This window comes from Phocoena sinus, chromosome 18 (assembly GCF_008692025.1).
Source record: "Phocoena sinus isolate mPhoSin1 chromosome 18, mPhoSin1.pri, whole genome shotgun sequence".
Lineage (NCBI taxonomy): Eukaryota > Metazoa > Chordata > Mammalia > Artiodactyla > Phocoenidae > Phocoena > Phocoena sinus.
This window is the reverse complement of record NC_045780.1, coordinates 53,272,362-53,295,641: the sequence shown is the minus strand read 5'-3', so window position 1 is coordinate 53,295,641 and position 23,280 is coordinate 53,272,362. Positions and strand designations below refer to the sequence as shown.

Sequence of the window (23,280 nt, the reverse complement as noted above, 5' to 3'; positions counted from 1 at the left end):
CCCTACCTCCAATATCATCTCCTCTACCTTTATTCCTACTATAATACAAGACAGCTAAACCAACTTAACACTTCAGCTATGAAACAGGAAGCAATAATATGCAAAGTTGAATGGTCTAGTACCTCCCCCCATCAGTTCTCTACTTCTCTGACCTGAGAGTCATCTAGAACTGCTTCTACTAGAAACTATTATATTTCTACCTCTTAATTCCTGGTCACAACCTCCTGGCCTTTTTCACTCCCTTACTTCCACTTAGTCTATTCCTTGGGCCTTCCATTTGCTGCCACCTGGTTTACTTTCCATCCTACGTAGCCTGGATTATAAAGTGAAAAACCTGCATGACACTCACCCTCAATTTCCTAGTTCCCATATCCTCTGCCACAGATACCCCACCAACACCCAATTTGGGGTGAGTCTGTCTACTATCTCCTGGTAGAAGGAGAGAAGCAAATCCCGTAACTGTATAGACAGGCGCCAAGTACAAATTTAGTTTCCAATTCCAGCAGGGCCATCAGAACTAGTCATCACCATGGCAGGCGTTTCAGCTCCGCCACTCTTCTAGCCCCCGCTTCCAACCATGGAACTCTCAGTCCAAATCTTTGCCTCCTACTTCTCAGAGGAAAACAGGATTTCAGGCAAAAACTCCTTCAGTTTCTCTCCCCTGAAGCTCTAAATTTAGCGTACGGCTTCCATTTATATTCTTTACTCCTAAATGCCAAATAACTGTAAAGAGAAGATCCTGCCTCCCAAAGGATTGTTTGTTTGTTTTTTCTTTATGATATGTCTCTCCTTTCTTTTCTCCACTAACTTCTTTCTCTCTGCCCACATGTATATTTTATTCACACCATACTTAGAAAAAACCTGCCCACAGCTAAAATTTAAATTTTTATCTTGTGCTTTTTGAACTATTTCCATCTCATCTCGTCCTTCTTTTCCTTCAATGACAAACATCCTAGAAGAAGAAGAAAAAAAATCTGTGCACTTCTAATTCCCATTTCCTACCCAATCCATTACCAGCTGGCTTTCACTCAAACAGCTCTTACTAAGAACAATGACCTTCTTTCTAATTGTTAGATCCAAGAACCTACTCATCCTATCAAAAATCTTGAATACAGTCGTCCCTGGATATCCTGGTATTTATTCCAGGACCCTCCACTCCCACCCTGCAGATACTGAAGGCCCACAGGTGCTCAGATCCCTATATAAAATGGCATAGTACAGTCTGTCCTCCATATCCGCAGATTTCAGAACCCAAGAATACGGAGGGTATGGTGTACATTCAACACAGTTGAATGTAGTTCTAATTGGTTTTTCTTTAGCTGCCAGTGAAGTATTCCCTCTGGTTTTCCTCCTACCTTTTTTTTTTTTTTTTTTTTTTTTTTTTTTTGTTTTTTGCGTTACGCGGGCTTCTCAATGCTGCGGCCTCTCCCGCCGCGGAGCACAGGCTCCGGACGCGCAGGCCCAGCGGCCATGGCTCACGGGCCCAGCTGCTCCGCGGCATGTGGGATCTTCCCGGACCGGGGCACTGAACCCGCGTCCCCTGCATTGGCAGGCGGACTCTCAACCACTGCGCCACCACGGAAGCCCTCCTCCTACCTTTTTTTTTAAGATTTATTTTATTATTTAATTTACTTTTGGCTGCGTCAGGTTGTAGTTGCGGCACACAGGATCTTCGTTGCAAAACGCAGGCTTCTCTCTAGTTGTGGCATGTGGGCTCCAGAGCACGTGGGCTCTGTAATTTGTGGCACGCAGGCTCTCTAGTTGAGGCACGCAAGCTCAGTAGTTGTGGCGCGTGGGCTTAGTTGTCCCGCGGCATGGGGGATCTTAGTTCCCTGACCAGGAATCAAAACCGCGTCCCCTACATTGTAAGAAGGATTCTTTACCACTGGACCACCAAGGAAGTCCCTGGTTTTCCTCCTACCTTTGACTATTCATTGTTTCTTTTGTAGGGGTCCTTACTTTCCTCTGCCAACTTTAAAGAGTCTTAGCAAAAACTGAATCCAGAGCTGTGGATACTGCCTCTTACACAGAGAGTACACTGAAGCTCCAGTCTACGTCATTAATTAGTTTGATTTAGTTTCATTTGCAAAGGCATAAGGCAACTAATCCCATGTAATACTGTTAAAGTTACTATCACAAGCATTCATTTGTCATTTAAAAAATTACTACAGTGTACTGTCTAGTTTGATTTCACATTCTTTAAGATAATCAAGTAGTTGCTAAATGAATAGAAGATAGTTTGATGCCAAAAAATCTAAATTTGAGTTCTAGATATACCACCTCCTGTATAACTCTGACTGAGTCTTCGAGCCTCATCTTCTTTCTGCAATTCATTCATTTTCATTCAGTCAGCGAGTTATCAGTCGCTCAACCAATGGTTACTAAATGCCTAATACAGTATGGGCACAGGAAATAGGTGCAAATCCCAACCCATCAGTCCCTAGAACTTCAAGATTCTAACAACTAGGAGTTCTGAGGCAAGGGCATAATACAGTATGACTACAGTGGCAACAGGGGGAATAAAGAAAATTAAAGTTTGCATACTGTATCACAGGTAAACCAGGGAGCCAACACCAGCAAGGACCAGGCCTGCAATACGAACCTTCTTCAGGGTTAGTTTTGTTCTTTCCTCAGCAAACACAGAGAAGCTAAGAACAGAATCCTCAAGCAAAACTAAATACAGTAAAATCAATTACCAAGACATGCTGTTGTTGTTTAGTCACCCAGGAAGCACAGAAAATGCCAAGATGCCATTGGCAGCAATAGTTAAAGGGTTCATCCATCAAAGTGTTACATGCCAAAGCAAACCCTCAAAAACTGGCTGATAAAAGTAAATACATAATCTGAATAATTTCATAATATCAAAACCTAAATACCCATACAAATACACACACACTCTCTCTCTCTCTCTCAAAAAGTTGACATTTATGTGTCCCTAAACTGATTTATTTCTGTATACTTATTCTCATGTTACAATGATCACTATAATGCCATATTTCTAAAGGTATTTATCAATAAAAAAAGAAAAAAAACACTGTTACACCAAGATTTTCCACAACACTTGACATGACTTTTTCTAGTAAAAATTTACACACACGAGAATTCATTACTGCATGGATTTGCACTAGGAGCAAAGATGCACAAGACAAAAATATGTTATAACTTGTGCCTTTGAAGAAACCAGAGCGAAAATACTATCCAGAGAGAAACTGCATAGGTGGTTCTTTATGGTACTCAAATTCCAACTGTCAGCAAACCCATCTCAGCACACATAATAAAACGAATTTACCAAATAGTTGTGGAGGGGTAGAAACTCTGGTAAACTAAGTTTTTAACTTTATCTTTTGACAGACTGGTTTCTCCTTTAAAGAGAAGCCTTACATGTTTTAGCCCACTAAAACACTGATAAATGTTAGTATGCTTAATGTTTTAGCATGCTAAACATTGATAAAAGAGGACTTTAAAATATTTCATTACATACTACAGTAATTTTTGCTTTTAATTAATAACTCAATGAAAAGCACTACGTAGGAATATATCATGTACCAATAAGCAAACTAACAAAATACTGGCACGAACAGTTCTGAGACTATCCTCAACCACCTACGTTGGACTAAGGATATGAAGCATACTGGTTAAGTACAAAGGCTTCGGAATCAACTTTTTAAGACTCAAATCTAGACTCCAGCACTTACCAACTCTGTGACCTGCTTGGACCTCATTTTTATCATCTACAAAATGGAGTCTATTTTCTTACAGGGCTTTCACAAGGATTACAAAAAATAACACCTGTAAATACTTAGAATAATGCCTGACATAGTAAAGGCCCAATAAATGTTACTTAAAAAAAACTAAACGGGGCTTCCCTGGTGGTGCAGTGGTTGAGAGTCCGCCTGCCAATGCAGGAGACACTGGTTCGTACCCCGGTCCGGGAGGATCCCACGTGCCGCGGAGCGGCTGGGCCCATGAGCCATGGCCGCTGGCCCGCGTACCACAAAAAAAAAAAAAAAAAAAAAAAAAAAAAAAAAACTAAACAAAGACACTTTATGTATAGCATCTACTCTAGTTCCTACAACAATCCTCTGAGGTGAGTATGGCGGAACAAACTTTAAATAACTGAACTGACACACCTAGTTAGGGGCAAAGACAGGATTCAATTTCAGATTTTACTGTCTCTAAATTCAGACTCTTTCTATGTCAAGATGCCTCCAAAAAAAATTCACAGGTAGTAATCTACCCTTCCACAGGATTACCCTTACGAGTATTTCTGATGCTGATTCAAGTACACACACACACATACACTACACACACCTTTGAATTCACCCATCTACTTCTCTTTAATGCCACTAATTATCTAATCCAAGCCACCATTATTGCTTACCGAACTACTGCCATAGCTTCCTAACTAAATGGCAGACCCTGACATTTGGGAGGTCCCCAATGAAAAGGCTGGCTCACCAAGAAATGACACAAGCCTTGATTAACAAGTCAAAAACACACAAACACAGCTTATAGAATATAAATAAGCAAAGAAAGAACACCCAAATTTAAAGAAAACCTCCAACATGAAAGAAAAACAAAACAAAAATATTAGAAGGAAAGTTAATACAGGGAGTAGAAAAACAAAAACCTCAAAAATCTTTAGTTGGCTCAAGTTCCAGCATGGCAGTATAAGCCCCCAACAGTCCAACCCTCCCACTGACAGCCACTATAAACTTGAACAAAATATGAAAAACAACTATCTGAGCATTCTGAACATTAAGGAAAATAGGGATTTGGAGGGAAATTAAACCTTGGAGAAGCAACCTGCACAAAGAGTTTCCCCTTTTTGTTCTTTTTGCAGCTTTGCTGCAAGGCAGAACCATAGTTGTGGAGAGGCACCTTGTCTTGGGCTACTAAAACCTCAGTAGAACCCTTGCTATTTCTAGCCAGAGGAAGCATGCAACAAATGGAGCCCAGGCAGGCCAGAAAGTGAGGGGAAATCACTACCCCTTGAACCATGCATGTGTAGGACTGAACTAAAACAGATGAGTAAAGGCCTAAGGAATTAAGCTTAGATCTGAACCACTGCAAACAGAATGGGAGACAGTATTTACATTTTCCAGAGTACCATAGCAAAACACTCAGAAGATCCAGTATAAATCCAAAATTACCAGAAATACAAAATACTAGGAAATATAAATCACTCCACAGGGAAAAGGCAATCAAGAGATGCCAATTCTAGGATGATTCAGATTACTGTTACCATACAAAGATTTTAAAGCTGCTATTACATCTATGTTCTGGGAAGTAAAGCAATATTACCTTGAAATCAGTGAAATGGCAGGGAATCTCAGCAGGTAAATAGAAAACAAAAATTGAACCAAATAAAAACTTTAGACTGGAAAAATAAAATATATGAAATAAAAAATTCACTGGGTGGGATCCATAGCACAATGAAGATAGAGGAAAGAGATAGTGAATTTAAATTGACAGAATTTATCCATTCTAAAGAAGAGAAAAGAAAAAGTATTGAAAAAATAAATAAGCTAACAAACAAATAGAGCCACAGGAACTCTAAACCTTTAAAAGGTCTAGAAAACATGTCATTTGAGACTGAAAGGAAATAACAGACTGCAGCAGGAAAAAAAAAAAACTGAAGAAATAATGTCCATAACTCCTCAAAGTAGTGAAAGGAGTAAATTTACAAATTCAACCTCAGTGAGGCTAAAACAGAACAAATTCAAAGAAAACTACTCCTAGACACATCATAATAATAGAACTTCTAAAAATCAAGATAAAGAAAAGTTATTGGAGCAGCCTGAGAAAACAATATATTACATACAGAGAAACAATGATTCAAATAACTACAGATTCCTCATCAGAAACCATGGTCACCATAAGAAAATGGAACAAAACCTTAGAGGGCTGAAAGAAAAAAAAACTCGGCCAAGAATTCTACACCCAAAATATGTATCTATAGGGGAGATCCCTGGTGGCCTAATGGTTAGGATTCCACGCTTTCACTGCCGCGGCCTGGGTTCAATCCCTGGTAGGGGAACTGAGATCCCAAAGCTACGGAGCACAGTACTGCCCCACAAAACAAAAAATCTAATACTTCAGGAATGAAGGTAAAATAGACATTTCGAATAAAAGAAAGAAAATTGATTAGAGTTGATCTGCACTTTAAGGAATGATAAAGGAAGTTCTTTAGACTGAAAAAAAATTGATAGTAAAGAAAAACTTGTTTCTTCAGGAATGAAGAGAGAGCATAGGGAATGGTAAAAGTCTAAATACATATAAAAGATTCTTTTTTCCTCATAAGTTTTATAAAATATGTGTTACAGGCTTCCCTGGTGGCACAGTGGTTGAGAATCTGCCTGCTAATGCAGGGGACACGGGTTCGAGTCATGGTCTGGGAAGATCCCACATGCCGCGGAGCAACTAGGCCCGTGAGCCACAACTACTGGAGCCTGTGCTCCGCAACAAGAGAGGCCACGACAGTGAGAGGCCCACGCACCACGATGAAGAGTGGCCCCTGCTTGCCACAACTAGAGAAAGCCCTCGCACAGAAACGAAGACCCAACACAGCCAAAAATAAAAATAAATAAATTAAAAGAAGGCTCAACATTAAAAAAAAAAATGTGTTATTATTTAAAACAAAAATGATAATGCTTGTTGGGGATGTCAGTGAATGTACAGGTAATACATATGACAACTATAGCATCAAGTTTGGCAAGGGGAAGGGAGTACACAGTATACAGTCACAAAGTTCTACTTTTTACATGAAGTCATATGACATTAATGTTAAACATATATATATATACACCTAACTTTTCACTGGTTATTATAATCTTAGAGCAAGCACGAAAATAATAAAAATAATAAAATTAACATTAATAATTGATAAATAATATTATTAATATTAATAATAATATAAAGAGGAATAGCTTAAAAAAGCAATAGAAATTTTGAAAAGGAAACTAAAACAATTATTTTGATCAAATGATCCAAAAGGCAGCAGAAAAGGATGAAAAGAGGAAAAAAAAAGAGGACAAACAGAAGGCAAATAATACAACAGTAGAAGTAAACCAACCATACCAATAATTACATTAAATACAAACACTCCAGTTAAAAGGCAGAAGCTGTCAGAGTGAATAAAAAAGCAAAATCCAACTATATGCCACCAACAAAAGGCACACATTAAGAACTCAGGTTGAAAGTAAACAGAAAAAGATATGCCATGCAAAACATAATAAGGGAAATAAAAAAAAATAAGACAGGAATGGCTATATTAATATCAAATAAAACAAACTTGAAGACAAAGAGCACTGCCAGAGATAAAGAGGGGCATTTCACAACAATCTCAGAACATAGGAAGCAAGAAATTGAGATAATTAAATGGAGATAGACAACTCCATAACCACAGCAGATTTTAACACCCCCTTGCTTAGCAACTAGTAGAATAACACAAAAACAAAAATCAGCAAGGAATTCCCTGGCAGTCCAGTGGTTAGGACTCAGCACTGCCACTGGCGGGCCCTGGGTTCAATCCCTGATCAGGGAACTAAGATCCTGCAAGCCGTGTGATGTGGCCAAAAACAACAACAAAAACAAACAAACAGAAACAAAAACAAAAATCAGTAAAGACACAGAAGATCAGAACAATACTATGAACCAACTTGATCTGACATTTATATAACACTATATCCAACAACTCAAGAATATACATTCTTTTCAAGTACACATAATACATCACCAAGATAATATACTGGTCCATAAAACAAGTCTCAATAAATTTAAAAGGAATGAGACCATACTGAGTGCGGCCTCTTACCACTAAAAAAATTAAATTAGAAATTTTTTAAAAGATATACAAGAAAATCCCAAATAAATGGAAATCAAATGGAATTCAAGAAATAGCCGATCCAACATAGTAAAGTGATGAAGGGAAGTCTCAGTATGACAGCTGGGTACTAGGCCTAGAGAACAAATACTACAGATAGAAACAGGAGGATGGAGGGCTCTAGGAAGAATGTCTTCAAAGAACAAAATAAAGGAACTAATACTTATCCAGTGCATGTGACCATGCAAAAAAAAAAAAAAAATGTAGCTGGAAAGCAAATTCTGAAAAATGACCAGAGGATCTGCAAAGAATTAACAACAGATACACAAGGGGGGTGGGGGAGGGATAAATTAGGAGTTTGGGATTTACACACACTACTATATGTAAAATAGGTAAACAACAAGGACCTACTGTATAGCACACGGAACTATACTCAATATCCTGATATATATATCAATATATATTTGCTATACACTTGAAACTAACACAACATGGTAAATTAACTATGCCTCAATAAAAATTTAAAAATTTAAAATCAATAAAGAAATAAAAGTCATAAAATGTGAACACTAATTAATGATTTTACCAAATATTAGGAGCTTTTCATACACTTAATCCTCACAATAATTCTATGAGTGAAGTACCTATACTATTCTTACTTTATGGATGAGGAAGCTATGGCAGAGAGAGGTTAAGTATTCAGCCCAAGGTTACAAGTGCTTGTAAGTGAGAAGCCAAGATTGGAAACTACCAGGCCCATCCTATACCATCCGTGCTCCTCATGTTTGGCATCGCTGTCAATTAAAGAAAGTTAACTATAATGAAAGTTCTGTTTCCCAGGATCTTTTAACTCAGCTGACATGTTTACAAGTAATAGAATAAAATTTGTCCTCCAAGCTTTGCTGCATAACCTTAAGCAGAACCTCCCTCAGGCAGTCTTCTGTAAAATGAGACGGCTGAAGAAAATGATCACTAACCACTTCCACAATATCTGGAAACAATTTATTTTCCTTTTTCCATAAGTAAACCAAATAACCTACCCATGGTTAATTATCTGGCAAATGCAAGTCACCAGTCAGATGAGGAATTATGTAAAACTACCAGAATTCATCTAAACAGGTTTCTCGGTACTATTCTAAAAGCAAAGTACATACCCTAATTATGGATATTCAGAATATCAACACTGTATGGGCTGGGCAACATACTACTGTTACTTTTACATAAGAGAACTCTGGAAAACTGTTCACTTTATAAATATATCAGTAACCTCATGGATACACTTGAAATCATTCAGAAACGGCATTCATTTATTTCTTCAGTAAGTATTTACAAGGCACTATATAATGGGCCCAGAACTACACTGTATACTATTATAAACAAGACAGACCTAAGCCCTACTTCCCACTGAGCCTACAAAATACATACCATGGAATAAGGACTATGATAGGGATAAGTCCACAGGGTTAAAAGAATACACTGAACTTGGTAAAAAAAAAAGGGAGGAAATAGAGACAGTGAGGGAAGGTTTTCTGGTGAAAAGAACATCTGAACAGATTTGAATAAAGAATAGAAATTCATCCTGGAGGAAGCAGAACGAAAAGAAAAAAGGGCAATCACATGTTCAAAAGGCAGAAGAGTCCGAAGGCAGGGGAGATCATGGTCGGGAGTGGTGCCTGGAGAGGAGCAGGGCAAGAGAACAAAAGTATTACAGTTTACAGTTCAAGACACGGCACGCGTGCAGGGCAGTAACAAAGTAATAAGCAAGGTGAGGTTAGCGGAGGCTCATGTTGTTCTCTAAGGTTACAAACAAAAACTTAAAAGGGTCTCAAGTGTTATTTCCAGTGTTAATCCTTCCCCTTGTGGGGAAATCACACAAAAAGTCATGCTGATATAAATGAATGCTCTACCCAAACGAGAACGAATGTTCTCTAAAAACTATTGGATTTCTTCAGTCTAACATCCAAGAGGCTACAAGTCCTACGAGCCTCAAAATTAGTAAAGAAGTAAAACTATCCAGTTTATTTCCTTATTCTCAAAGCCTCTGCCAAATAGCACAATTTCTTTACATAATGTAACGGGTAAGTCTGGAGAAACATCATAGACAAACTAAACCACAGCACATTTCTAAACTTTTAAAATACTAAATCGCTGATATTCAAATCTTAAAAGTCAAAACCTTGAAATAATCTAATAGTAAATCTTAGACTACTTGCAGTATTTCCCAACTTGCACTTGGCATGTCTTAAACAAGAATTTTACCTACACCTTAATTCCAGCTTAAGTGATCAAACTTTTGGAAGAAACCATAACAACAACATGGCATGAAAACATAGAGGATGATTTATATAACCAAATGGTAGATAGGCTAGCCTTAATCACAAGGATTTTTTGAGTAAATTTACATTTAATAAGGTCAGCAGAATGTATTCCATAGTTATTTAAATTTAAGTCAGGCCTACACATGTAGAATATGTATAAAATTCTAAAATAATATATTACTAATACACATATAATCAGACAGTGTTTTAGCACGTAGGTGTGACATTAAGGAAAGAATAAAAAGAAAATAGTCTCTAAGTAGTCAATATAAAGCAGATGAGAAAAATCAAAGCAGTACCCACAACTCCATAGTCAATGAAGGTACTAAGCAGGACCACTGCACATGGCTTCATGGGTTCCTTACTGAACAACCCTATGGGGCCAATCATATATCACAAACAACCTGAGAGAGCCCAAGTCTCAGTAGCAAAAAAAAAAGAATTCTTATAAAAATAAGTGTGTGTGTGTGTGTGTGTGTGTGTGTGTGTGTGTGTGTGGAGAGAGAGAGAGAGAGAGAGAGGGAGAGAGAGAGAGAGGGAGAAGGGGAGAAGGAAGGAGGAGAGAGACACAGACACTAAGCGACATACTGTTAAGCTGTAAAGTAATGCAAAACATGCACACACACACACACACAATCTGAGAGAGCCCAAGTCTCAGTAGCAAAAAAAAAAAAAAAAAAAAAAAATAATTCTTATAAAAATAAGAGAATAAAATAACATAAGCAAGGTTTTGAGTCTATGGAATTGCTCTTGAGCTAGCACCACTCATTCAGTCATTCTTATCAATTACTTCCTAAGTGCCTACCATATGCCAGATACTGGAACATACAGCAGTGAACAAAACATACCTGTCCTCATGAAGCTTACACTCAGGGGAAAGAAGGAGGTAGGAATTAAACATGTAAAAGATTTGAAATTATCAGGTTGTGATAAGTACTATGGGAAAAATGAAGCAGGTAACGGGGCTAGGGAGTACTGTGAAGGGGGTATTGTGATTTTAAATGGCCTCAATGAGGTGACCACTCCAACAGAATGAAGATTCCATCAGACATGAGAAACTTGTCTTTGCTGTTCTCATAGGAAATTTTATACTCTAACTGGGGTCTCCACACCAATTCTAGTGATAGACCAAGTGCCTGCCTGATTACCAGGTACTTTAAAAAGTAAGTGATGCAAAACAACCTTTACCACCTTCCTAAGGGTTTATTTCAAGACTCAGTGAAATAAAAATTTGTCAGAAGCATCCTGCAACAGGCCCAAACTTAAGGCCTTTATGAGGTGCATTCCTCTTTCATCTACACCAGGGGTGGGCAAATTACAGCTAGCAGGCCAAATCCAGCCCACCATCTGTTTCTGTAAATGAAGTTTTATTAGAACACAGCCATGTTAACTTGTTTACATATTAAGTATGGATACTTTTGCACTAAAGCAGCAGATCTGGCACACAGCTGTGACACAGACCACATGACCTGGAAAGCCTAAAATATTTACTATCTGGTCCTTTACAGGCAAGTTTGCTGACCCCTGGTTCTAGATCATCACCACCACCACTACCACCGTCATAGTGAGATTCCTTTCAGGGTCCTCTTCACGAACACATGGCCAGTGCAGTCACGTGGAACCTTGCCTCAGGAGGGCCTCATGCTTGGGGTTTAAGGCTCTATGGTCACCTTTAAATTCTTAATAATTTTATCTTTGAATCCAAGTTTTATAAGTGAACTCCAATGGGACAAAAAAGCATGTGCCAGGGACCTGGTGCCTCGGCTCACAGGCAGCCTGCCTCCCCAGGAAAGATTCTCAGGCAGCTGAACGCCCTGGCTCAGCTCAACTCACCACCTCATGACTAGGAGTACGGCAAGGTGGTAGCTATGCCCATCCCAGGCTGGCGTCACCATGATACATTCCCAAGCAAAGCAGTATCTAGCAAGTCCTGGCATGGAGGCTGCAATCCCTTGGGGGTGCTGTGGGCTAAGACAGCAGGCCTCTCGGAAGTGGAGACTGGCTTTCCTACCCAAGGCCGGGACCCCACGTTTTCATCTGGCAATGCACCTTGCAAGGTATGTAACCGGACTTGACTGCTTTCACAAAACAAAAATTACAAATGAGAGTTCCATTCTTCTATCAAATCTATCATAAAATTGATTTGTTTGTTTTGTCCCATTCCACTGAGCCATCCCCCTTCACCTTGCTCTAGGCACACAGCTCTCTTCTTATTTCTTAAACCAACAAGCTCATTTGCACCACAGGCCCTTATCACACCTGAAATACTCATCAGCTAGAACATTTCAATCAAGTCTTGGCCTGAGTGTCACACCTGCAGAGTGGACAGAGTTTCCTAATAATCCTGATTCCAAGCCACTGAGGAGTCAAACCCACTGGTGAGGCATACCATCTCCAAAGATGCCACCATCAATTTTTTGCCTCCATGTATGTGCACTGCCTCTCCCTCATTGGGAAATGGAGTTTATTTCCCCTCCTTATGAACCTGGGCTGGATTTATGGCTGCTTTAACCAACAGAATGCAGCAGAAATGACATTCTGGAGCTCTAAGCTGAAGCCTTAAGAGGAATGACAGCCTCCTCTTCCTTCTGTGATGTGAAAGGCCAAGGTCACACTGACAGGGCACATGAAGAGGACACACAGAGGAGAACTGAAATGATCAACATTCAACAGTGCCAGCTGAGCTTCCAGTCAACAGTCATCAACAACTGCTAGCAAAGGGAATGAGTCATCTTGGAGGTTCCAACCCAATCAAGCCCCCAAATGGTTGGAGTCCCAGCTAACATCACATGGAACAGAAGAACTGCTTTGCTGATTAGAGCCAAACCAAGGGATCTTGAAACATAATAAAATGTTTGTGTTTTGAGTAGTTTGTTACAAAGCAATATAAAACTAAAACACCAAGATTTGAATACCAGATCCATCACACCTAGATCCACACACTAGATCCTGTATATATGTAACCTCTTTATGTCTCATTTTTTTATCTGCAAAATGAAGATCATAACATTATCTATTTCACAGAATTACTCTATGGAATAAATGTGCTCATGTGTGTAAAGCACATAGCAGAGTTCTCAGCATATTCCTGACATAATGCAAAAAGATATTATTATTCTATTATTGCTATTTTATTATTGATAAAATGTATTATTTATACCATCATCCTGCTTTACCTTCTTTAAACCATCTATTACTATCTGAAATTATGCTCACTTATTTATCTGCCTCCCCTCCACCAAAGTATGAGCCATGAGACATGAACTTAACTGTCTTGTTCACCAGCACCTAAAACAGAATTTGACTGACAGAGATACTTTATAAATTAATATCGAATAAATGAGTTATAGGACCTCAGTTTCACAGTTAATCAATAATGATATCTAAAAACTGCTCCCATACCTTATCTTAAGTATAAATCTGACAAGAGGCACTCAAAACACAAGATACACACATAAACTATCTATAATATGTTATTTTCAGGATATAATTCCAATGCATTTACTTGTTACTGCACAAATACTACACCATTACTGGATCATGTACTGTTCAAATATGCCTAAGTGATGGCTAGCATCTGACTCAGCACCGTTCAGGTGTTCTAAAGTAGCTTACTCATTTGTATAATTTTTTAAAAATGAACTGTACTCAATCAAACTAATGACACACTCTCAGTTACTATTGCTACATGCACAGAAACAGCCAGAGAAACTTCCATGTGGGGTCCATTCAAAACCAAATTACCCTGGCAACACAAATTAACATAATACTAATCTTCAAGCTATGGAAACTTGGGAGGAGGGGGGCGGGATTGCTAAGATGTGGCATTGTATAGGTATGGAAAGGTCCATTGAAGGAACTTGTAAGTTAAGAACAGAAATTTATACTTCAAAATCCAATAAGCCTGGGCTTCCCTGGTGGCGCAGTGGTTAAGAATCCGCCTGCCAATGCAGGGGACACGGGTTTGAGCCCTGCTACGGGAAGATCCCACATGCCACGGAGCAACTAAGCCCGTGAGCCACAACTACTGAGCCCATGTGCCACAACTACTGAAGCCCGTGCACCTAGAGCCTGTGCTCTGCAACAAAAGAAGCCACTGCAATGAGAGGACTGCACACAGCAACGAAGAGTAGCCTGCGCTCGCTGCAACTAGAGAAAGCCCACGCGCAGCAACAAAGACAACACAGCCAAAAATAAATAAATGTATATAAAAAAAAATCCAATAAGCCCACCAGAATGGCTAAAATTAAAAAGTCTGAAACACCAAACTTTTGGCAAGGTGGTGAAGCAGCCAAAGCTTCCATACATTGTTGGTCTAAGTGTAAAATGGTACACTTGGAAATGGTACACAGACTTGGAAAAAAGTCTAGTGGTTTCTCATAAAATTAAGCTTACGCCTACCCTATTACCCAGTAATTCCACCAAAGAGAAATGAAAACGTACGCCCACAAAATGATTTGCACAAGAATATTCCTAACCACTCTGTCCGTAAGAGCTAAAAACCGGAAACAACCCAAATGTCTATCAACAGAGCAATGGATAAACAAACTGCCCTATATTCGTACAAGTTATACAATGAAATACTATTCAACAATAAAAAGGGATGCACTACTGATACACACAATAACAGGATCAATCTCCCAAACTTCTTGCAGAGTGAAAGAAGCTTTGTAGACTATATGCTGTATGATTCTAGAATAGGCAAAGCTCATTCGAAGTGAAAAACAAAACGAAACAGTATAGCGATCACCTGGTGGGTAGGAATCAACAGGGAAGGGTCGTGAGTGAACTTTCTAGGGTGACAGTAATGCTCTTTCCCAGTGGTCAGGAAACTTTCTCTGTAAAGGGCAGAATAGCAAATATTTCAGGCTTTCTGGGCTCTGCCTCAAATACCCAATTCTGCCACTGTAAATGAACGGCATGGCTGTGCTACCACAAGACTTTATTTACAAAACAAGAGTTAGAATGTAGTTTGTTGATCCCTGCTCTATATTTCAAAAGTGGTTTGGGTTACACAGATGTATGTGCTTGTCAAAACTCATCCAATTGGCCATGGAAGATTTGTGCATTTCACTATATGTCAATTTTATCCTAAAGGAAAAAAACCATAAACAAATATTGAACTCTAGGCTGCTGATAAGCATGTGGTTGGCAGTGAGGTACACTGATGTCTGCAACTTATTTTGAAAGCTCAAAAAATAAGATGGAGGGGCTTCCCTGGTGGCGCAGTGGTTGAGAGTCTGCCTGCCAATGCAGGGGACACGGGTTCGAGCCCTGGTCTGGGAGGATCCCACGTGCCGCGGAGCAACTGGGCCCGTGAGCCACGACTACTGAGCCTGCGCGTCTGGAGCCTGTGCTCTGCAACAAGAGAGGCCGTGACAGTGAGAGGCCCGCGCACCGCAATGAAGAGTGGCCCCGGCTCGCCGCAACTAGAGAAAGCCCTCGCATAGAAACAAAGACCCAACACAGCCAAAAATAAATAAATAAATAAACTCAAAAAATAAGAAGAAGAAGAAGAATTGACAGATATACGATAACACAGATGCAACAAAATGTTGGGAATTGTAGACCCTACAACTGGTATATGGAAGTTAACCGTGCAATTCTTTCAACTTCTGTATATATTTGAAAGTTTTTTGTTTTGTTTTTGGCTGTGTTGTGCGGCTTGTGGGATATTAGTTCCCAGACCAGGGATCGAACCCGTGCCCCCTGCGGTGGAAGTGCAGAGTCCTAACCACTGGACCACAAGTGAATTCCCTGAAAGTTTTAATGTTAAAGTGGCGGGGGAGGATATTCAGTAAGAGGCCACTGAAGATATTTAAGCAAAGAAATGAAAATCAAATTTATATTCTACAAATACAATTTATGCAGCACAAACAATACACAGAAGGATGGTCAGATGAAGGAAGAAAGCACTAAGCAAGCTATTACAATAGTCCATGCCATAGAAAGTATCAACATTTGAGGAGTAAGTACAAAGTGAGTTCATGCAGAGAAGGAAAGTCAGGGGAGTAAAGAGTAGAAAGCTCCTTTATTTCAGGAATGAGGAAGGAGTTTCAAGGAGAACGTTCACAATGTCAACGTAAAAGAACTTAAGCAAGAAGAGAACTGAAAAGTACCTATTAGATTAAGCAATGGAACTTGATGATGTAAAAGAGGTGTGGTAAGAATGTAAGCCAGATAAAGGATATTGATAAGTTCAAAGGAAACAAACAAGTGATGATCAAAGGAATCTAGCTGGGCCAAGAGAGGAAGGCAAAACTAGGGAGCATGGTAAAGTAAAAGACTGAAATACTTCTTTAAAATGGAAAACAAAAGTAAACAACTGCACCTAAAAATCACCATATATTATCTCATCCATAAAATGTACTCTTGGGTAAGGCAGACTGCTATGGGCCTGAGTGTCCCTGCACATTCTTGCTGAGTGTGAAAGAAGGTCAAGGTTACCACAGCATTTACTGCCTCTCAGAGAGAGGTGAACTAGCTTGTTTATTATTTGCTACAATGTTTGCAGCTTGCTAAAAAAAAAAAAAAAAAAAAAAAAGTGCTAGACCCTTGGTCCTGAGTTCCTTAGCTGTGATCCACTCTGTTCTTCCATTAGACCCATCACCCTCATGGGACCTGGTTACAAGGAAAACCAGCACAAATATGCTGATGTTCGTGAGTCTGCAGGGCTGTGAGTCATAATGTCATTTGTTTCTGACCTGGGAGTCTCCTGTTTTTCTGCCAGCAACCATGAAAAATTAACAGACTATCAGCTTGTAAACACGATAAAATCAGATCTTAAGACTTTTCACTGCTCTTGACATGGACAACAAAGAACTACTTGATATTCATGTTGCTAAATAAAACAAGAGACAAAAACATAGTCACCAGCAAAAACTGAAATATAGACAATATTTTATAGTTTATTTACCTTACATTATTCATAATATTTATCATGTACCAGTCTCTACACTATACTTTTTACTTGCACTACATTATATATTTCTCATAATAATCCTAATGAGGTAGGTACTAATATGAGGAAACTGAGGCTTCAAAATGCTATGTAACTAAGCCAAGGGCTCACAAATTGTAATCAGCACAACCTAAATATAAGCCCAGATAACTTTAAAAGATGTGAGGGTTTTTGTTAACTATTAATAGTCAACCTCCTTCCCAGCTGATTTATCAAGGGCAACTCTAATTCATATCTAACAGCAAAGTATCTATATCATCACAGTATGGATAGTTCATTATTTTTATAGAAAACTAACATTTTGGACATGTTAATATAATCAAAGTTTTCTCTAAAAATCTGTGGTCAAGGTTTAGGAAGAGCTAAGTTAAACAAATCCAAATCACTGTCTTTACGGCAGAAGCTCTCATGGTTTTAAATGTGCAAATGTATGTCTTTATATGCTAATATATATTATAAATCTTCTAAGACCATCTATTATCATCATTCTGAATGACACAGTTTGGGAAACTACTGCTACAATCCACAGGGACAATTTAACTTATACACAGAATACCTCTGAAAGCTTAGTAGTCAGCTTGGTGGTTCACATACACAAAACCTTTAAAAGGGAGAACATCAAAGTTAGAATGTGGCATAACAGCTCCAAGCCAAGTCACCTACGTCATAGTTTGGCAACACTGCCCATTTCCTACCAGACAAAATTGAATTTCCCATAACACAATGGAACTACATGGCTTTTTCTGAAATTAGAAGGGTAACAAGTCAAGGCTTTTTGTATTTGTAGCTCTGTACATTGTTATCACTTAACAAAATTTGGACGCTTTTAACAATGGAGGAGAGATCACAGAAAAAGTAGTTTCCACATAAAGCTTGTGAATTGGTTAATGGTAGTAAGTCATTCTGATGGTCCTAGGCATCACCATTAACTTACCAATACGGAAAGTTAAAATTTAACTCTATGAATAAGTGGAAAATTAATATCGTATACCATTTCAACACCAAGCATGTTTTCCTGTCTCCTACTTAGTCAGCTCTAAACATTCAACAACTGAACCTGTTTATTGCTCCATTGTTATTAATCATTCCAGAGTTTTTTTAAAAAAAACAAAATTGAGCTAAAGTCAGCCACACAACAGTTGTGTTCATTATACAAGCCAGAGCTGTAAGTTGGTCCCTAGCTTGCTGCAAACCAACTCAGATGCTTTTTTTTTTCATTTGCCCTCTGCTCTGAAGGAATGCCTCCACCCATTCAAAGTCTATGTAGGACACATCTCCAGTAGTTTGGGGTGGGGGGCATATACCTAGGTAAAGTTACTAATCAGGCCATTCTCAACAAAACTAAGAGTTATTCTAGACAGATGAAATTACCATGTAATTACACAGGAATTGGAATCAAAATCTGAATGTAAACTGTACTAAGATTTTCAAACACTTCACATTACAAGGAAAACAAATTGATGTCCTACCTACTTGAAGCAAGAAGTATCTTTAGAAGGGCAGATTTTTGCCTTCTGCTCTGAAGGAATGCCTCCACCCAACCAAGGTCTCTGTGGGACACATCTCCAGTTTGGAGGGAAAAAAAAGGCAATAAAATATGATATGGTCGGGACGTCCCTGGTGGCGCAGTGGTTAAGAATCCGCCTGCCAATGCCGGGGACACAGGTTCGAGCCCTGGTCCGGGAAGATCCCACATTCTGCGGAGCAACTAAGCCCGTGCATCACAGTTACTGAGCCTGCGCTTTAGAGCCCTGGTGAGTCACAACTACGGAACCCCGCGCACCTAGAGCCCGTGCTCTGCAACAAGAGCACTGCAATGAGAAGTCCGCACACAACAAACAGTCCCGCTCGCCGCAACTAGAGAAAGCCTGCTTGAAGGAACGAAGACCTAATGCAGCCAAAAATAAATAAATAAATTTATTAAAAAAAGAAAAAAATGATACTGTCCACTTATTTTGAAAGGAGTTGTAGAGAAAAAGAAAATATCTTAAAGCTGACAGCAATTTCCAACATTTTGGTGTTAGGAATTCTTAAAAATAATAATCATAACTACTGAAAGCAAATGTGACACTATAATAAATTACTTTAAGGCACAAATACATCAATTAAAAATGTTTTGAGGGCTTCCCTGGTGGCACAGTGGTTGAGAATTCACCTGCCGATGCAGGGGACACGGGTTCGTGCCCCGGTACGGGAAGATCCCACATGCTGCAGAGCGGCTGGGTCTGTGAGCCAGGGCCGCTGAGCCTTCGCGTCTGGAGCCTGTGCTCCGCAATGGGAGAGGCCACAACAGTGAGAGGCCCGCGTACCGAAAAAAAAAAAAATGTTTTGAGCAGTGACTTTCATATGTGAACATGGTGGATTCTGATAAGCAAAACCCCCAAAGAGAAAGAATTCGAATCAGTTAACACCATTAAGGGAAACAAATAGCAACAGGAGAGAAAAGAGATTAGAGAAAAGAAATCCCACTGGTAAATGCAATAGGTATTCAATATTTACCTATTGCATTTTATTTTTACTAACATCTGCAAAAATAGGAATGCCTTAAAAAATAAAATGTGTATACACTAACAACCTGAAAAATGCCTTCCCAAACTGGCAACATTTTCCAAACCATTCCAAAAATACTGATAAATTTTCACAGAATTCAGAATATACATCATTTGGAGGTTTTACCGGATGTAAACCAGATGAAGTGGAAGCCTCCTGAGCTTTTATCTTAAAAAAAAATGCAAAATTACATACATTGGGATTTCATCTTTCAGTAGCCTTTGCATATGTCAAAATACACTTATTAATAGAAATTCTTTACTTCACAACTAAGTGTCTCCTGTGCAAATAGATCTGAAACATGAAATCTGCACTAACATATGTATATTTGTAAATTTCACAAACAGTACTATTAAATTGCATCGTCAGTGCTCCATATTAATGTTTTTCTCCTCTCCCTCAGTAAATAGGTTTAACTAAATTTCCACCTCAAAGTTTACAGAATAACATGCTACCTAGCTGCGACGAAGCAGTCAACTATTGCTGGGTCCATTTTTAAAATAAGGTTTACGTAGGAATCTCCAATGACACCACCGGAATTAGTATCAGAGAAAAAAAATTAGAAAATTTGACACGGAAAACATAGAGGGGCACTTTTCACTCATTTCAACATACAAAGGTTTATACGGTTAAGCTGGAAAACCTTGTATTTCAAGAAAAATTTTCAAACAAGATTAGCATTTTTTAAGTAAAACTTCCTGTTTCCCCTCCTACCAAAAAAAAAAGTGATAGAAAACAGAATGCAATCACTTTTAATTCTAACAAAACAGAAAAGGACAAAATGACAAGGTTAACTAGAACTGAGAAACAAGTTCAGCCCCACGACTATTCTCTACAGTTGCACGATTTTTAAGCCCACATTTTTTTTTTTTTTACCAAATCCACTTCCCACCCTACATAGGGCTTACACCTGCCTCCTCCCCACCGACTCCATCTATGACGGCGACACCTTCCCAGCAGGTATGTGAACTCATTTCCAGTATACAATCCGCAGGAATATCTCTGAAGTGTCTGGGTCAGGGCATAACTTAATGATCGAGAAAGTGAGACATAAAACAGATACAAGTTTTAAAGGGAGGCGTAGGGGTGTCTAACAGCGGAGGGATGGGGACCTCGAAGGAGACTGGGGTCTGGAAAGAAAGGTCTCAAAGGAGCCACAGGCAGGCTCCATCCGAGAGGTGTGAAGGAAGCAAGGTCCTGCCAAAAGAGCCAAAAATAAATTAGCCAGCACGTCCATTCCGCGAATAACCCGAGGAAAGGGACTCTGGGGGCCACGGCGGGGGGCAATCCCGGGGTAGTCGGCGGCGCAGGAGGCCCGGGCTGGGGCCAGAAACTCACCACCTGGTAGCGGCCAGTCCCCGGCTGGTGATGATCCATCCTGCCCGGCTCGGGATCCGGCTTCCGAGCGGGCGAGTGCCCTCGGCGCTCAGCCCCCTCGGTCACCCGGGTCGACGACGTCGTCGCCGCAGCGACCCTTCCGCCTCTGTTTCCGCCGCCGCGGTCGCCCAGCCGGACCACCTCACTTCCCGTCACGGCCGCAGAAGCCGCCGAAACCTCCGCGTCGGCCGGAGCTCTGGGCCGAAGGTCCGAGGCACTGCAAGCGCTACTGAGCATGCTCGGGATGGTCGCGCATGCTCGCTGGGTCCTCCGCCGTCCCATCCGCGTCGCGAGTTGGCGGGGGGTAGGGGGTGGGGGCGGTGTTTAGCTGGGTGGGTGGAGGTGGAAAAGTCAGGCAAGTCCCAGGGAGCAATCTAGGTTGTCAGCCTGTCCGGAGTGGGCGGTGGCAAAAAGATCAGGGGAAAAAACATCACCGTCCTTGATAGGTCTTTTTGTTTGGACGGGTTTCGCGCAGGCACAGTCACAGCGCACAGATACAGATGTCGAGGAGAGCGGGGACGCATTCCTAGAACACCTGAGGACAGGTCACCCTGTTTCCCAACACTCCCTCGTATTACTCACCCAGCCTAGGACAAGGCACAGAGATCCTTCTCTATGACCTTCCTAAAACTCTTATTCAGAATCATCAGTGAGCTAAGGGATGTCTTGTCAGCTTGTTTTGTTTGTCCCCTTCCTAGTAGTAACAGATTTAAGAATCCAACAGGGACTCTTCAACCATACTCATGTATCTCGCCAAGGAAAGAGGCCTCTAGCCTCTAGAGCACTAGGTTGCTGGAAAGATACAAGAAAATAATGAAACAATATAGGACTCTTGTGGTCATATTCATATCAATAATTCCAAAGGGTTTAACAGTAAGGAATTACTCCGTGTGCAACATTGTCAGTCGATCTCAGTATCCGGTTAACCACACATGACCTACTATGTGTGATTATCTCCCACGGGGTGCAAAGCATAGCAAGTAGAAGAGTATGATGGGGCAGCGTACTCTTTAACCCAAAGACCTGCTTTCTATACCCTGAAAACTATGATCCCACGTGACCTGGCTCAGCTATCTTTTTTACTTAACTTCCCTCCTGAATCGCCAAAAGAGATTCCTGGAATGAAGAAGGCTACTGGGTGGGCCTGATCACCTAATTAAAATAGCAAAAATACAATAAAGAGAGAAACTCATTGAGAGATCAGCTGAAAAAATATAAGCCTTCCTCTGATTGCTTTATTCAAAGAGATGAGCAGTTCTTCGTATTTTTGCCGTCTTGACACATTTGGTGGTTAGAGAGTGTTAATTAATAGGCTAACAATAAGAGGCAATGATATTGTCATACTTAAATGTCCTTAAACTTTCTTTAGGTCTAACTTAATGTGTTTTAGACTCTAAGATAATAAGCATGACATTTCATTGTGTTACTGTACAAGAGCTCACTCTCAGAATTTCACCCCAAATGGTATCACCTTTCAATGATCAAAACAACCCCCAGTTCAGCAAAATGAAATTAGATTCCTACACCATTTATGGTCTGTACGGTTCATTTAGAACTTAATTTTATATGCAGTTGCACTTTCATTAATCATTTATATGTCCATTTGTTTTTCAAATAGACTGCTGCTCAGGACAGAGGCCATTCTTTACACCTAGCACACCCGAACAGTAATGGGAACATACTGGTGAAAACCAACGTCCTGACAAAAAGCAAACATCCTAAATCTTGTTAGAGTAACAAATTCTTTCAATTTTACCCTCCTCCCAAGTTTTGTAAATGTTTTGCTAATCTAGAGAGGTGACAACATTCAACAGGAAAGGGGGTCTTCAGTGAAGAGGAGGAAGAGAAAGAGGGGAAAGAGAAGTAGAATAACAGCTGATACGTATTGAGCCCTTCCCAAGCCAGGAACTGCACGTGTTATCTCATTTCATCCTCACAACTGTTCCATGATGTAGGCACGATTGCAATCCCTGCTTAACAAATCAGGAAACTAAGGCACCGAGAGCCACTTGTCCAAAGCCAAATCACTCGTAAGTAGTGACAGACTCCAGAGCCTCCACTATATTAGGCACCATGGTATAATACACCCTTAAAACGAACAAAGAAACAAACAAAACAAGTCTTGTCTCTTTCTGTCCACCACTACTGTGAAACTTCTGCAGAAGACCAAAAAAAAAAAAAAAGGTGATGCGTCACAAAGAGCCAATCTGACTTCCTTAAATGCCACCTCCTTGATCTGAATGAAATAA

At 39.9% G+C, this 23,280-nt stretch overlaps 1 protein-coding gene across 4 annotated transcripts in view; it reads right to left on the bottom strand.

Moving 5' to 3' along the window:
- The window catches only part of NDFIP2 (Nedd4 family interacting protein 2), a 76,048-nt gene extending 54,723 nt beyond the window's left edge, over positions 1-21,325 (bottom strand). For all 4 annotated transcript variants that reach the window (XR_004346658.1, XM_032611043.1, XM_032611041.1 and 1 more), the window contains exon 1: positions 20,993-21,325. Coding sequence is in view for 3 of the 4 variants with exons in the window: in XM_032611043.1 (XP_032466934.1) it covers positions 20,993-21,313 (321 nt within the window). In the remaining variant the exon portion in view is untranslated. The remainder of the gene's footprint in view (positions 1-20,992) is intronic.
- Between the last annotated feature and the right edge of the window lie 1,955 nt (positions 21,326-23,280).